This window comes from Castor canadensis, chromosome 7, assembly GCF_047511655.1.
Source record: "Castor canadensis chromosome 7, mCasCan1.hap1v2, whole genome shotgun sequence".
Lineage (NCBI taxonomy): Eukaryota > Metazoa > Chordata > Mammalia > Rodentia > Castoridae > Castor > Castor canadensis.
The window spans coordinates 62,186,801-62,201,774 of record NC_133392.1 but is presented as its reverse complement, the minus strand read 5'-3'; the positions used below and the strand labels follow the sequence as shown (position 1 = coordinate 62,201,774).

At 50.1% G+C, this 14,974-nt stretch overlaps 1 protein-coding gene across 2 annotated transcripts in view; it reads right to left on the bottom strand.

The window, feature by feature from the left end:
• The window catches only part of Chst3 (carbohydrate sulfotransferase 3), a 37,507-nt gene that overhangs the window by 8,687 nt on the left and 13,846 nt on the right, over positions 1-14,974 (bottom strand). For both annotated transcript variants that reach the window (XM_020161743.2, XM_074079083.1), the window contains exon 2: positions 64-306. In XM_020161743.2, the coding sequence (XP_020017332.1) occupies positions 64-203 (140 nt within the window). In that variant the 5' untranslated portion in view covers positions 204-306. The remainder of the gene's footprint in view (positions 1-63; positions 307-14,974) is intronic.

The following is a 14,974-nucleotide window of genomic DNA, read 5'->3' as shown; positions in this document are numbered from 1 at the left end:
TAATCACTTCTGCCCCCAGCCACACTGCCCCCTTGCAGGGAGACTTGTACTTGAGTCCCTCACCTCGATATGATTTTATTTTCCTTTTCAATGAAGACAAAAACTACCACCACAAAAGCCAGGAACAGGGCGTATTTGCTTCTCATCTTCAGGCTGTACAGGAAGTCCCGGAAGTCCTGGGGCAAAGCAAGTCCTTTCTCCATCGGGAAAGGGGGTGCCGTGGAGCTCTTTGGGCTGGTCACGGGCACTCAGCTCAGAAGCATCACTCAGAACCCTGCTCGTCTTCAGGTGGGGGATACCCTTGTCCTGTGGAGAGATCGGTGGTCAAGATACCCTTGTCTTTTAGACGAAGCAATGCCTCCACCAGACTTTTGAGGCACCTGGCCCTGTCTAGCAGTCAGGACCCCAAACCCATCTCAAAACAGACTGTGCCCCAGAAGACTTGAGGTCTCTTTAGTAGGTCATTTAAAATGCTATCAAACCACCCCACCTATCCCTTGACCTATTCCTTGACCTCACAGATCAAAGGTCTGTGCCACATAGGATATTTAGGTAAGCAATAGACTGACTATACAATGATGATCCTCTAAGATTATAATGGAGCTCAGCTGGATACTGTGGCTCACGCCTGCAATCCTAGCTGCTCCGGAGGTAAAGAGTGGGAGGACCACAGTTAGAAGTCAGCTGGGGCAAAAAGTTCACAAGACCCTATCACAATCAATAGCTGGGCGTGGTGGCGTGTGCCTGTCATCCCAGGTACATGGGAAATAGGTGGATGGTGGTAGGCTGGCCTGAGTGCAAGATACCGTTGGGAGCTGGGGGAGAGCTAAAGCAAAAAGGGCTGAGGGGCATGGCTCAGGACCTCAAGTGCAAGGTCCTGAGTTCAAACCCCAGTACCACCAAAAAGTTATAATGAAGCCAAAAAATTCCTATTGCTTAGTGACATTATAACTATGACATTATACTCTGACATCATAGTGTGATGCTGATGATTGCTTGTGTGTGTGAGACGGTGCTACTGTAGTGTTGTCAGTCACGTAACAGTTCAGCAATGCAACAACATGCAGTACACAATACTTGACAATAAGTGACTATGTTGCTGGTTTATGTATTTACTACACTTTTTTAGCATTATTTTAGGGGATACCCATTCTAATTGTTAAAAAAAGTTAACTTTAAAACAGCCCATAATCCTATTAGGTGGATCTGTAAATGTTGATGAAATAACCCACAAAATAGACTTAAAAAAGAAAAGAAAGGTGCAGATACAGTGTGCTTACGCAGAAGTAGGACAGGGTATCCCAAAATCAGCCGTTGAAATTTTGGGCTGGCTAGTTTTTTGTCACTGGGGGCTGGCTGTCCTGTGTGTTGTAGGATTGTCTAGCAGCATCCTTGGGCCTCAACCCACTGGATGCCAGCAGCACAGCCCCATTCGGTTGTGCCAGTCACAATGGTTTCAAGACAGGTGCAGTGTCCCCCAGGACAAAGAGGTGCAAAATCATTCCAGATTTGGAACCTCTCAGCCAGCCTGAGCCCTTTTGAGAAAAACAACAACAAAAAAAATGTTGACAAAACACAGATGCTGGACATAGGCCACACCTTGTCACACAGCGGAAGTGGCTTTAGCCTGTTCTTTGGGGAAAGCAGTGAGAGGGAGCCTCCGAGCACCCTGTTATGGGGAGCCCCTGTAACTGTGGTGGGGGCAAAGCTGTCAGAGAACTCTGTGAGAGTGACTGGGCACAGAGGGTCCCAGAGAGGAAGAGGGCTACAGGCCAGCACCAGTGCAAATGGGACAGCCCTGCTCTTCCTAATTCTCCTGCATCTTTTCTCATGCACTCCTGAAACAAACATTTTCTGAGTACCTACTAAGTGCCAGCCTCCTGTGGCCATGCTAAGCACTGGATTTGCATTTTCTCAAATCCTCATTACCCTATGGGAAAGCAATGAGCCTGTTTTACAGAAAAGGGAACTGAGGTTGAGAGAGGGCAAATAACCCACCCAGGTTCCTCCAGCAGGAACCTGCCACCCTCCCAGGTCCAGGTGGTTGGAGCCTCTGTGTCACAGGGACCCACTGCAGCATGCATGGGAAGGCTTTCCAGTTGATGGTTTTTCGTCTTTTCTCAGACTGCAAGCTCCCTGAGAGTGGGACCAGCCCGCCTTGCTAAGGGCATGAGTGTGTAGAATAACTGATGAGGCTGCATTCTCCACGTGCCCCAATCTGCCTGTGGGGTGGCATGAGGCCACCTGTCCCACACTTACAGAGTGCAAGGTGCTGGAACCCCACTTTCTGGCCTCTCAGCTCTCAGCTGAGGGTTGCCTATGCTTGATGATGAGGGAAGCAGAAAGAGCCGGCATCAGAAGTCCTGGGTTCTAGTTGTTCCTGAGCCTGTATCATGCTGTGCCATCCTTATATAAATGACTTAATCTCTCTGGGCCTCAGTTTCTTCCCCCTTAGCACTAATAGGGCAGCCCCCACTGCATAAGGTTTCTGTGAGGAACACATCTGGTGCCCTGTAAGTGTTCCTTGAATAGGAGGTGGGGGAAGGCAGTGATGAGGTGGTGGGAGAGGCCTGGTTGCCTTTTCCCCTCTGGTTCTATGAGCTTTGGCAAGATTTAAAAGATGGATTGCTTCAATGACAAGCTCTGGAACCTTCTTACTCCTCCCTTCCAGAGACCGTTTCTATTTCTGAGTTGCTGTCCCAGCCTCCTCATTCTCAGAACAATCAGGGTTCCTAAGATCCTTCCCGGCATTGCCCTAAAAGGAAGAAGCAAGGCTGAGAACTCTGGCGTGGGGCACAGGGAAGGCTGTCAGCTCCTTGGCCCACCCAGGCAGGCTTCTCTGCTGCTTAGCCTCAGGAGTCCACAGGGCAGGTGGCCGGGCAGCAGAGGGAGGTAGGCAGGAGGTCCCCAGAGTCAGGGAGTAAGAGAGGGATACAGATCGCAGGGCCATGAGGGAGGGGGGCAGGGCCCACATTGGGGTCACTTGGCAAAGGCGCAGGCAGAACTTGCCCTGCAGGAGGCCTTCTGCAAGTAGGCTGTGGTATCTGTGACACAGGATGAGGCTTTGTCCCCGTCCCCCCCCTCCCGGGTTTCATGGTGTACTGTGAGTTCTGCCTCCCTGGCCAGGCTCCTCCTGGAGATGATGCCCACCCAGCCCCCTGTACTTGATGGCATCTTCCATAGCCCCTTAACAAGCTGACAGTCCCTCTGTCTGCCTCCAGCAGAGGCCACACTTGCAGGGTGCTCGGCCCGTGGTGAAGAATGTCAGGGTACGCACATGCCTGCCGGGTGCAGTGGGCCGTGGGACAGCTGGACCAGCACTGTGCGGGCTGAAAATAAACACCAGGGGAAGGAAGAGGAGAGTGTTGAGTTCTTCCATGGCAGCCACCATCTGGAGAGCGAGCACTGAGTGCCAGGTCCTGCAGATGCTGGGAGTCACTCAATGGAGCAGTGCCCAGCCCAGCCCTCGAGCCGGCAGTGGCTGAGAGACACGGTCACTGTCACTACGTATAACTATCACACGGTCTTCAGAGGCATCACCCTCCTCTGCCCTCCGCCACCTGTCACCTCACAGCCCTCTCCATTCTGGGATCTCACACGGGTTCACTCTTCTCCCCCCCCCCGTACTATCTCCCTAGGCAATAGCAGCCCCCACCCCACGCCGTTGCACTCATCTGTCTTGTCTTTCATCAGCAGTTTCTCTTTCCACCCAATTCCCGCCCACCATCCTCTCTCGAACTCTTCCTTCCTCACCACACAGCACCCATGAGCACCTGATCACAGCTGCTTGGCACCCAGTTCCTCGGCCACATGGGAGCTTCTAGAATGTCCACCCCATAGCTGCTACTGACAGCCCCGGCCCCAGTGCATAACTCAGCACAGAACATAAGCCCTCCAAGGAGCCTGACCCCTTGGCCTTTTCTTGCCCACTCCCATTCCCTCTGCCCCACCCCACCCCGCCTTTCTCGCCTCTTCTTGCTACTCCCACCTGGGAGCTCTGCACAGCTGATCCTTCCCCTGGAGGTTCTTCCAGACCTTCTCTGACTGGCTCCTAACATGCAGGACTCAGCTGCAGTGTCCCCTCCTCCTAGTCCTCCCTGACCACCACCTAATGTTAACCTCAGCCCTCACTTTCTCTCCATCCTGCGTAATTCCCTTCTTGGATGAAAATGCTCTTGGTGCCCTCTGCATCCACTAGAATGGTCGCTTCATGAGAGCAGAGCATCACTGTCTGCTCTGCCTTCATGATCCCGGTGCTCAGAATTGTCCCCCAACAGTAAGTGCCCTGTAAGTATTTGTTGAATGAATACATGAATGAACATCGTTCCCAAAGCACTTAGCCCACTGCAAGGTGCCTGAATCACTCTAGGTATGCAGAGGAGGGAGAAAGAGCAGTTACTCCACAGTGGACCGTGTGCACACATTGCTGGCAACATTGCTATGGAGGTATACAGTGGGTGTATATTATGGGCAAAACTTCACATACTTCATCTCTGGAGTTCATGCATTAATCTTGGGACTTTCAGTTTGAACCTCTCACAACTGTGTGCACACACTGGGGAGGTGGAAAATAGCCCGAGGCAAGCGGATTGGGAAGGAGGCACACAGCAAAGGGGCCAGGAGCTGGGAGCCAAGGCCGCTGCCCCAGCAAGCCGGGCACAGGTTTCCCTTCCTTCCCTGCTCTCCCCTTGGGGGTCTTTCTGCTCAGGCTCCCCCCTGACTTGGCAAGGTGCCTCAGTAGAGAACCAGTTTTCTACTTGGATGGGCTCCAGCTAGGCCCTTCCACTGAGGCCCCAAATGGACTGCAGCCCAGCCCTGCCTCCCCCTGGGGAAGGTGGGGTCCCCGCAAGGCAGCTGGGAAGGGAGCTCTGATAAGAGACTGTACCTTGCCAGACATTGCATCAGGCAACAAAACTCCACTCTCCTGTCGCTGAGGCCAAGAGCACAGAGGGGACCAGGCTTCAGCTGTTGCAAGTTCCCCCATCCCCAGCCTTTCCCAGGCAGAGGGAGAAGTCGCACAGAAAGAGGGACTGAGGGCAAGTGCTAGTGGGAGAGGAGGTCAGTGCTCCATCAAGGTTTAGACTGGGCAGTGACAAAACCTGAACTACAACCTAGGAAGGAGACTACAACCTAGGTCTCCTTCCTCCCAGGTGAGTGACAGTACTGACAATTTATCACCCTGACTGTCATTGTTCAGCCTATTCAGGGACCTTCAGCATAGGGGTGGCAAACCCAGGGCTGGCATTCCACCACTCTGCAGTCCCCTGCCCGGGGCAGACATCACTAATCAATCACCACCCTCTTTTCCACTGACCCTGGATGGAACCTCACAAGCCTTTTCAGTGCAGGGCCAGTCCATCAGAGTTGGCAGGAGACAAGATTTTTTTGCCCTCCCAGCTACAGAGGAGTCCTGGCTACTATGCAGAATCCCTCACCATCATTCTCCTGCATGACATCCTGCCACGAAGCGAGCTCAAATTCCAACTCTCCTCTGATTTCCTTCCTTCAACCCTCCACGAAGCTCACCTGCTCTACACATTAGCCTCCAATGAAGGCTAAGAGTTATCAAAGTTTGCACGCATTCTGCATTTTGAAAAGAACAGCGATGGATACAAGGCTCTCCTTATCCCTTGTCCCCCTCCATTCCTCACTTGGCTGTGTTTTCCTGAACTAGAGACGAGGTGGAGTGAGGGCGAGCCCTGGAAATCACAGAGCAAGCAACAGCCAATCCGTTCCACACCACAGCTGGCAAAGATCTCCACACAGCTAATTTTATATTATTACTCACATGCCTTTATGTGTTATTATGAATAACAGCCAACATTTCTTTTTAGGTCTTGGGGCTTCCCCACGTAAGGTTTTTGGGCTTGGGAAAACTTTGTGCGAGGCCCCTAGGGTGTGCCTTGAGTGTGAGTACAATCTGTCATGGGCATTACAGCAGAGAATGGTGGAGAACAACAGCTAAAGAAAGGCGTGCACAGATGAACTGTACGTGATGTCACTCTTGCACAGAGAATAAGATGCCCCAGAATACGCTGTGTGGGTGAAGTTCCAGGGAACCCACCAGCAGATCTGTGGGGCTCATCCACTGCCCGCGTTCTTCCACATGGCCTGGCCTCTTCTGCAGTTACACTGCGGCCATGTGACTGGTTCTAGTCAGTGGGATGTGGGTAAAAGTGAGGCAAACCACTTCAAAGCCTGGTCCTTAAAACGGTTCCAAACATTCCTCTGGGCTCTCTCTCTTGCTAGCCACATGTTCCAACTGGTGGAGGTCAAGATGGAAGCAGCTGGGTCCATGGTGCTGCTTGGAGAGCCACCCGATCCAGCATGAAGTGAGAGAAAAGCATAGCCTTGCTGCGATCAGCCGCTGAGATGTGGGGCCTAACTGTTACTGCAGCAGAGCCTGTCCTGTGCTGACTAAAGCACAGGAGTCTCCCATGGTGCTCATGGGAGTTTCAACACCATGATTTCATTGTTATTGTTATTATTATTTATTATAATTATTTTTGTTTCACTGTGTATATAGCTCAGGCTTGCCTCGAACGCCACAATTTTAAATATGGTTACTCTTTGCTATAGTCTGAATGTTTATGTTCCTGCAAAATTCTTACGTTGAAGTCTAATCCCTGATGTACTAACTGGGGCCTAACTGGAAGTGGTGGCACACGCATACAGTCACAGCTACTGGAGAAGTGGAAGCAGGAGAATCTTGAATTCAAGGCCAACTTGGGCAAAGTTAGGCAACACCCTATCTTAAAAAAAAAACAAAAAACTTACATCTATGATCCCAGCTTCTTGTGAGGCAGAGATTGGGAGGATTCCAGTCTGAAGCCAGCCCAGGCAAGTCGGTAAGACCTCATCACAATCACTAAGCTGGGTGTGGTGGCACACGACTGGAATCCCAGTTACTTGGGAGGCATAAATATGAGGATCGCAGTTCAGGCTGGCCAGGCATAAATGTGACTCTATTTGAAAAGTAAGTAGAGCCAAAAGGGCTGGAGACATAGCTCAAGTGGTAGAGCGCCTGCCTAAGCAAGCACAAGTTCAAACCCCAGTACCACCAAAAAAACATCAAAGTAAATAAAAGCAAAAGGGCTGGGGAAGTGGTTCATATGGTAGTACTTACCTAGCAAATATGAGGCCCTGGGTTCAGTCCCCAGTACTGGGAAGGCCCAGGTCAAGAATGCAGGGCCCTGTGAACCCTGTGAACGTGAAGGAGGCCTGAGGGAGCTTGGGAAGTCACTCCTCCACCAGGTGAGGGGACATGGCAAGAAGGCAATATCTTCGACACAGAGAGCAAGCCCTCATCAGACACCATACCTGCTGGCGCCTGGCACCTGGACTTGCACCTCTAGAACCGTGCACCATAAGTTTCTGTTACTTCCAAATCCCAGTCTATGGCACGTTGTTACAGCGCTCCAACAGACTCAGACACTCTTTGAATCAGCATTTCCAGTTCTAGGAATTACCCAGGTAACAAGAAGAACACACACGACAGGAAACTAGAACTGATGAAGGCTGACCTTGACCTTAACACATATTAATAGTGCCCCCAAAAGCGCCAGATAAATGTTAGGTACATTTATCATTACCATTTTCTGTAAGGATGGAAAAGAAAGGGGCAGGTCTGCACGGGCTGAGATGTTGTTGGAGATACAAGAGATAAAAGCAAAGTCAAAGGCATTTGTGATACACCACCAACTGTGCAAAAATGGGAGTGGAGACAGATAAACCTTGTTTCATGCCTAGGTATCTCGAGAGAGAAAAAAACAAGTTGCAAGAAGAGTTGGGGGACTGGTGGAGTGGCTCAAGGGGTAGCGCACCTGCCTAAGAAGAGTTGGGGGGTGGGGAGTGAGAATCAGGAGCCATCTTAACTTACACCTTCTATTGTTTGAATTCGTTGGCATGTTTATTTATTACCTTTTTCAAAATAAAAGGAAGTGGCTATAAAATAAATTGGAATTAAAAGTCTATGGAGCTGTATCCCAATCCATCACCCTACACACACTGGGCGCTCAACAGTACTTAGGGACCATGTCCATCTAAGGAGGTTTGTGATCAGCCTAACTGAACAAGCAAGGGAGCCTGATGATAATGGCAGCTGTTTCCGGCGTTTTGAACCACAGGGTGGTATTAACCTGAGGACAGCAACGAGTGTTCATGGCACAGACAAAAATGTGTTGGTACTGGCAGCCTGGAGCACTCAATGAGAATACTTCTGAAGCGAAGCTTGTTTTCTGTGGGAAGGAATATGGTGGTTGGTTAGTGATGTCTGCCATGTGTGCAGGATGGGGGGAGGGTGTCCTGTGTGTCACACATTTGCTCCCCCTCCTTTAGGAGGAGCAGACTCGAAGCACCTGGGCCCTCGGGTTCTTTTCTTTTCCTAATTCATTGAGTGCCCTATTATTTCTCTTTTTCTTTTCTTTTTTTGTGGTACTGGGGTTTGAACTCAGGGCCCACACCTTGAGTTACTCCACCAGCCCTTTTTTGAGCTGGGTTTTTTTTGAGATAAGGGCTGGTGAACTATTTGTCCCAGGCTGGCTTCAAACTGCAATCCTCCTGATCTCTGCCTCCTGTGTAGCTAGGATTATAGGCATCCAACAGCACCCAGCTGTTTTATCTGTCTTAATCACACTCATTACTACAAGATTTTGTGCTCATTTGTGGGTTGGAGGCTTGGAGAGAGCTTTCTCTCACTCCGTTTCTACTGAATCGAACTGGGCTAACTGGGGGCGACTGGAGATGGAGAAAGGACAAATGATAAAAGACAGACATGTATAAAGCTGGGGCCGGGGGGGAGGCAGGAGAGAGAAATGACCCAATGCATGTACAATGTGAATAAATGAATAATAAAAAAAGCTGGGGCCAGGTGTGCTGGACTCTCAGATGGAGACACACAACAGCCCCATTGCTTCTTTTCTCTATTATTCTCTTTTTTAACTTTGCTTCTTTTCTCTTAGTTTTTAAGGCCTTGCTTCTTTATTATTCTTTAAAGTCTCTTTCCTTACACTTGCTCTGTCCCATGTTTTCTTTCATCTCTCTTAAAGCCTTGGCCCTCAGACTTGCACTGTCCCATGTTCCCTTTTAAAGTCTCGGTGTTCAGACTTGCAGACAAACAGAAGCCACATCTAAAAACTGCATTAGCATAACTCTTAAAGTCTCAGTCTAATCTCTAGCAAAACTCACCAGCCCACCAGCAGCATCTCGCAAGCAGCTCACCAATCAATCCATCCCCCATCAAAAACCCCTTCCATCCAAAACCTCTTGTTCTCCTTCAGCAAGTCTTTTATATCCAGTGGTAAACAAGGAGGTGGAGCAACAGTTCTTGGGGAGGGGTGTGACATTATAACAAGAGAAACCTGCATTCCTACTTCTCTGAACATAAACAACTTAGGAAAAGCAGCTGTGCTGCATTTTGCACTCTTCTGAGGCTGGGGCTGTGCCAAACTCAGCCTGCTGATTGTTGGGCACAGCTGTGCTTATGTCAAGTTCTCATAGGCGTCTCATAATCCACTCCCCACAGAGGTTCTCATCAGTTTTATTGATTGGCAACCACTCACCAGAACTGTGCACATGGATACATGCATGCAGGTGGTACTTCATATGTGCACATGCCTGGGAAAAGCCCAGGGAAACCATGGAGAGGACTGTGGCTGCCTTTAGTTGTGGGTGGGTGCACAGACTTCACCTCTGCAGAGACAGCCCTGCTGTAGGATTTCTGGGGTAACTGGGTAGGGAAAACTCTGAGTGTACGACTCCAAGATCTGCAATTCCTGCTGCACACTACTTACTGACCTTTCAAAGGCGACACTGAGCCTGTCTGCTCTGAAAGAATGCTGGTGTAAGGGTTGGGACAGAGAGGAGGATTTATTTTTCTCCCTGTTCTCTTCCAGGCCTGCTTCTGCATGCTTCACTTGTCTTCGGTGCCAAGGTAAAAATCAGACCCTTGGGGCATTTGACATCCCACAGCTTCCTGACATCCTTACCCAGAGTAAGCGCCCTGTTGACAGCTGGTAGAGGTTTAATTCCATGACACAAAACAATACTCAGCCCAGCCTCTTCTCTTTCTCACCAGAGTTCTGTCCACCATCCCAGCCCAGAATCTGTGGAGGCATCAGAGGCAGGAGAGAGAGGGGCTGAGAGAGGTCACAGGGTCTCAACCCACATGTGTCCACTGCTGTCATCTGAGCCGATCTGTGGCCACAAAGGGATCCATCTATATCCAGCCTGGGGAAGGGGAGACAGATGTGAGAGTGGAGACAGAGGTCCAGGTGGCCAAGTGTCTAACTGCTCTGAGCACTGGACAGGACCTTGGACTTGAAATCACTCTTGGATTGAGTCTTAGCCCTCCGACCTACTCTCTGGTGACCTTGAGCAAGGCATGGAACCTCTCTGAGCCTACATTGGCCCCACAGAGTTGCTATGGGCACCACAGACATGTGTGAGGCTCTGAAAAAGGGGGAGACTGCACACAGGCTGGTCATTATTGCTGGTCTGGATGAATGTCAGCCAGGGCACGCTTGGTTTGCATTCCTGGGGCATGTCCCTCCCAACTGGGCTGCAAGTTGCTGCAGGGAAAGGCACTAGCTAAATTCTGTGGCTTTTCACACACCCAGCCTAGACAACTGTCAACTGTGCCTGGTTGAAGGCCACCTTTTGGTCACTATTTGGGGATCACTAGGACTATGCTTTACAGCAGATGTCCACCGGGAAAAGGTGCTGTGATTGTTTAATGGTGTCTGTGTGAGCAGTGGAGAGGCACTGCTGTTGTGCATTAGCAGGGTCTGCTTTACAGGCCTGGGGTTCAATCCTGATGGCATGTGAGAATCAGCCAGGGAGCCTTAAAAACTCCTAAGGTCTGGGTCCCACCTTCTGGGAGGATGGCTGAGTTGGTTTAAGCACAGCCCAGACATCGGGATTGTTTGACTTCTTGGGGAATTCTAACCTAGAACCAGCAAAGAATGACAGTCACTGTTTGACGGCACCCAACCTCGCTCCCCCAGGGCACCTCAGCCGGAGTGCTGCCTGTCAGACACCAGCTTATCAGCAAGACCGCACTGTCCCTTGCTGACCAGATACAGACACGGGGAGAATGGGTCTGTGGGACTGAGGAGCTTCCAGGACTGTGTGTGCATCAACCATTTAAAGTCAGTTTCCAGATGGGCATGGTAGTACACACCTGTAATCCTAGCACTCAGAAGGCTGAGTCAGGAGGAGTATGAGTTTGGGGCCAGCCTGGGCTACACAGTGAGACCCTGTCTATAAATAAACAAAGCCAGCTCCCTAGCCAGGGGACATACATGTGCATGCGTATGTCCTGAGTAGTCCCAGGACTGCTCAGGAGACTGAGTCAGGAAGATCACCTAAGCCCATGATGGAAAAAGGCAATCACAGAAGGTTACATACTGCACGATTCCATTTCCAGAACATTCTTGAAATAACAAAGTTATGAATGGAGAGCAGATTAGTATCATCAAGAGTTCAGGAACAGGAGGGGGAGGGGCAAAGTGCAGCTGTAAAAGGGCAACACCAGGATCCTTGTGGTGATGGAGCTGCATCTTGACCGAATCAAGGTCAAGATCCTGGTTGCAATATTGGATTGGAGTTCTGCAAGATGTTACCACTGGGGAAATTGGGTAATGGGTTCGTGATATTGTTTCTTAAAACTGCATGCCAATCTACTCTTAGATTCCTTCTGTATTATTTCTTAAAACTGCTTGTGAATGTACTCTTATCTCAGAATTTTAAAAATGCAATTAAGAGACTGAGGGTGTCGCTTAAGGTGGAACATAGCATGCATGAGGCCCTGAGTTAAATTCCCAGCGCTAGGAGAAAGTTGCAGTTAAAGGGAAGAAAAAAACACAAATCCAGCTCAGATTCAGAGATCTTTGCAAAAAAGAGCGAGAGGGGTCAGTGAAGTGGAGCAGAAATGGCTATCCTGGGACAGAAGAGCAAGCTAGTCAATTCTGGCTTTTGCAGAGCCAACTGGGGCTCTCCTGGGGTCTGTTAAAGTTTGGGGGCTCCTTGTGGGGAGCTCTGAACAGTAAACAGGAGCTTCATGCAGAAGTGCCAGCCTCATGGTCAGGGAGAGCAAAAGGGAGTTCATCCATTCTTCCAAAATCAAACCTAAACTCCTCTAGCTGGGGCAACCTGGCCCATCCCATCTTTCCAACTGGTCTCCCCTCCTCATCACCCTACAGCCTTCCCTGGATAAACAGGCCTTGGCATTAGCAGAGGACACAAGGACAGAACAAGAAGAGCTGGAATTGGAACTCATGCCTGTCTGGCTGTAAAGAGTGTGGTGAGGTGGACAGAGCAACATACAAGGGGTGGGACATGCCTGGGTTCTTCCAGCCAGGTAACTCATTACCTGAGTGACCCTGGGCATCTGCCTGATCTCCTTGTGCTCATCTGTAAAACAGGGTTAGAAATGTACTGTTTCAGGAACACGTTGTTTGGTGACGCACTTGCCACAAATGTAGTGGCTTACCACAAGTTAGTTATGATCTGACATTCTGAACAGCAGAAGTCTGTGATCGCCCAAAAATCAGGATGTCTGCAGGTCTGGGTTCTTTCTGAAGGTGCCAGGGGGGGAATCAGTTCCCTTATCTTTCCCAGCCTCTACAGGTTCCTGCTTCTCATGGCTCCTGGTCCCTCCCTCCATCTCAGAGCCAGCCAAGCCAGCGGTGTCTCCCAGAATGCATTATTCTGACACTCTTCTGTAGTTAAATCACCCTCTGCCTCCCTCTTATAAGGGTGCTGTCGTTCTAGTTAGGGCCACCTGGATAATCCAGGAGCTCCCCACCTCAAAATCATAATCTCATCTCCAGAAAACATAATCACATTTGCAAAGCCCTCTACCATGTAGATAAACATATGGTGCAGGGGGATTTGCATCCAGACATCTCTGAGGGCCACATTTTAGCTTCCCATAAGCTCTTGCTTCGTCCTGTGGGGCGCTATAAGTTAAATGCTAGCACAGTGTCTGTCAGGAGGTCAGGGCTATTTAATCCCAGCTGGGCATGAGAATGACTTCTGGACAGCTGGGCAGGGGGTGGGAGGAGGATGATGACGGCTGGGCAGCTGGGTTTGGGGGGTGAGTAACTGTAAAAAGTGCTGGAATTCCTGTTAGCAGCTATTCTCATTATTCCCCACAGCTATTTAACACCAAACCTCATGTCTAAGCACGGGTCAATGAATGTTTGTTGGGTTGGACTGAACTGAACAACTCCTGGGCCTGCAGGGGCCCTGGGAGGAGACGGAAGGGAGGAGGGCTTCGCACTGCTGCATCAGGGTCCAGAGAATGAGGAAGAAAGAGGTTCTGTGGACAGACAGAAGCTGAGGCCTCCAAGTTATCCTCACACCCAGAAACGGCTGCCCGGGGTGGGGGTTGGGGGGACTGGAGTCCTTTCTCCTCTCCAAAGTCCAGTGCAGGGACTGAGGGGGTCGAATCTAGTCATCAACGGGCCATTGTTACCGGAACAGAGGGGCTCTGTGCCCACTTGACACTCTCCTCCCTAGCAGAGCTGCTCCCAGCTGAGCTGGCTTGTGGAGGGCTGCAGGCTAGCAAGGGGCCAAGGGGGCGCGTGGGGGCCCTGGGCTGTGGAAGAGGACTAGGGATGGGGGCTGAGCGTCCCCTGGATGGAGAGACCAGTTGGCAGGCTGCAATGCCAAGAGAGGGGACAGCTGGGAAGCCAGGGACAGCAAGTGAACCCCACCAGACCCCAGCCAGAGCCAGAGGGAGCGCCTTCCCCATGGGGCAGTCATGCCTGACTACCTTCACCCCCTTAGAAAAACAGAAAGGTGAAATCACTTGGTAAATGGCGCCTTTCATGGCCTTTAGAAGAACAGTGTTTTCCAAGAGGCTGGGAGGGTTTTATGTTCTGTGGGTTTGGGATTTGAGAGGCAGGTAATTTAACTAGGGTTGGGCATAAATGTCCCTTTGCTCAGCAGACCTTTGCTGCACTCAGCACTTTGCACAAATAATGGGAGCTAGACCTTAGCAGGGTGGTGACAAAGGCCTGCAGCCTCACAACCTCTACCATGCCCCCTTCTTGTGCTGACTGTTGATCTCATCTGTTCAGTAAAGCAACGCCCCGATGGCCACAGTGTCTCAAAACAGTCCAGGAGAGCTGGTCTCGAAGCGGGGTCCCAGGCCAGCAGAAGCAACATTCCCTGAAGACTTAGTGGAAATGCAATCCTCACGCCACGTGGCGGGGGAGGGGACCATAGCAAGCTGCTTCCAGCAGCTCTGCAGGTCAGTCTGATGCTCACGAAGAATTAAAAACCTCCATTCTTTAAAGAGGTTTTTCAAACCAAAGGTTGTATCACCAATTTGGTAGGTCAGGCAATAGAACAGTATTGTGTAAAGTAGAAAATAGTAGAGTGCCTTGTGGGTAATAAGGATAATTCAATAATTATGAGACTTGCTTCAGTCATGTGTGTGTGTGTGTATGTGTCTAAGTTTTGGGTGAAAAGGTTTAAAACCAGCATTTTAGAGAGCGTTCTAAGCCATCTCAATGTACTACTCATTGAGATGGGCTCCTCTTTTGTAATTTGCCTGACTGGAGAGGTTCTGAAGATCTCACTCCGCATGAGAGCGGCCCTGCCCCATGCAGCCACGCAGGTAGGTGATGAATAGATGACAAGTGTGGCTTTCAGGGCAGACACATCTTTACCATACTGGCCTAAAGTTAAATTAAATTGTGCACATTCAGCCAGGTGTGGTGGCATATACAACACCTCAGGAGCCTGAGGCAGGAGGATTGCCATGTTCGGCCTGGGCTACATAGCAAGATACTGACTTAAAAATTTTTTTTTACATTGTATGCAAATATGAATAAAAATAAATAAATAAAATAAATTTTTTTTCTAAATTGTGAACTTTCCCCACATGCAATCTTCTTTCTCTCCACTGTCCACCCATGTATCTGTGCCTAGTGAGGTGTCTACAAGCAGGTAGACCAACTAGCTA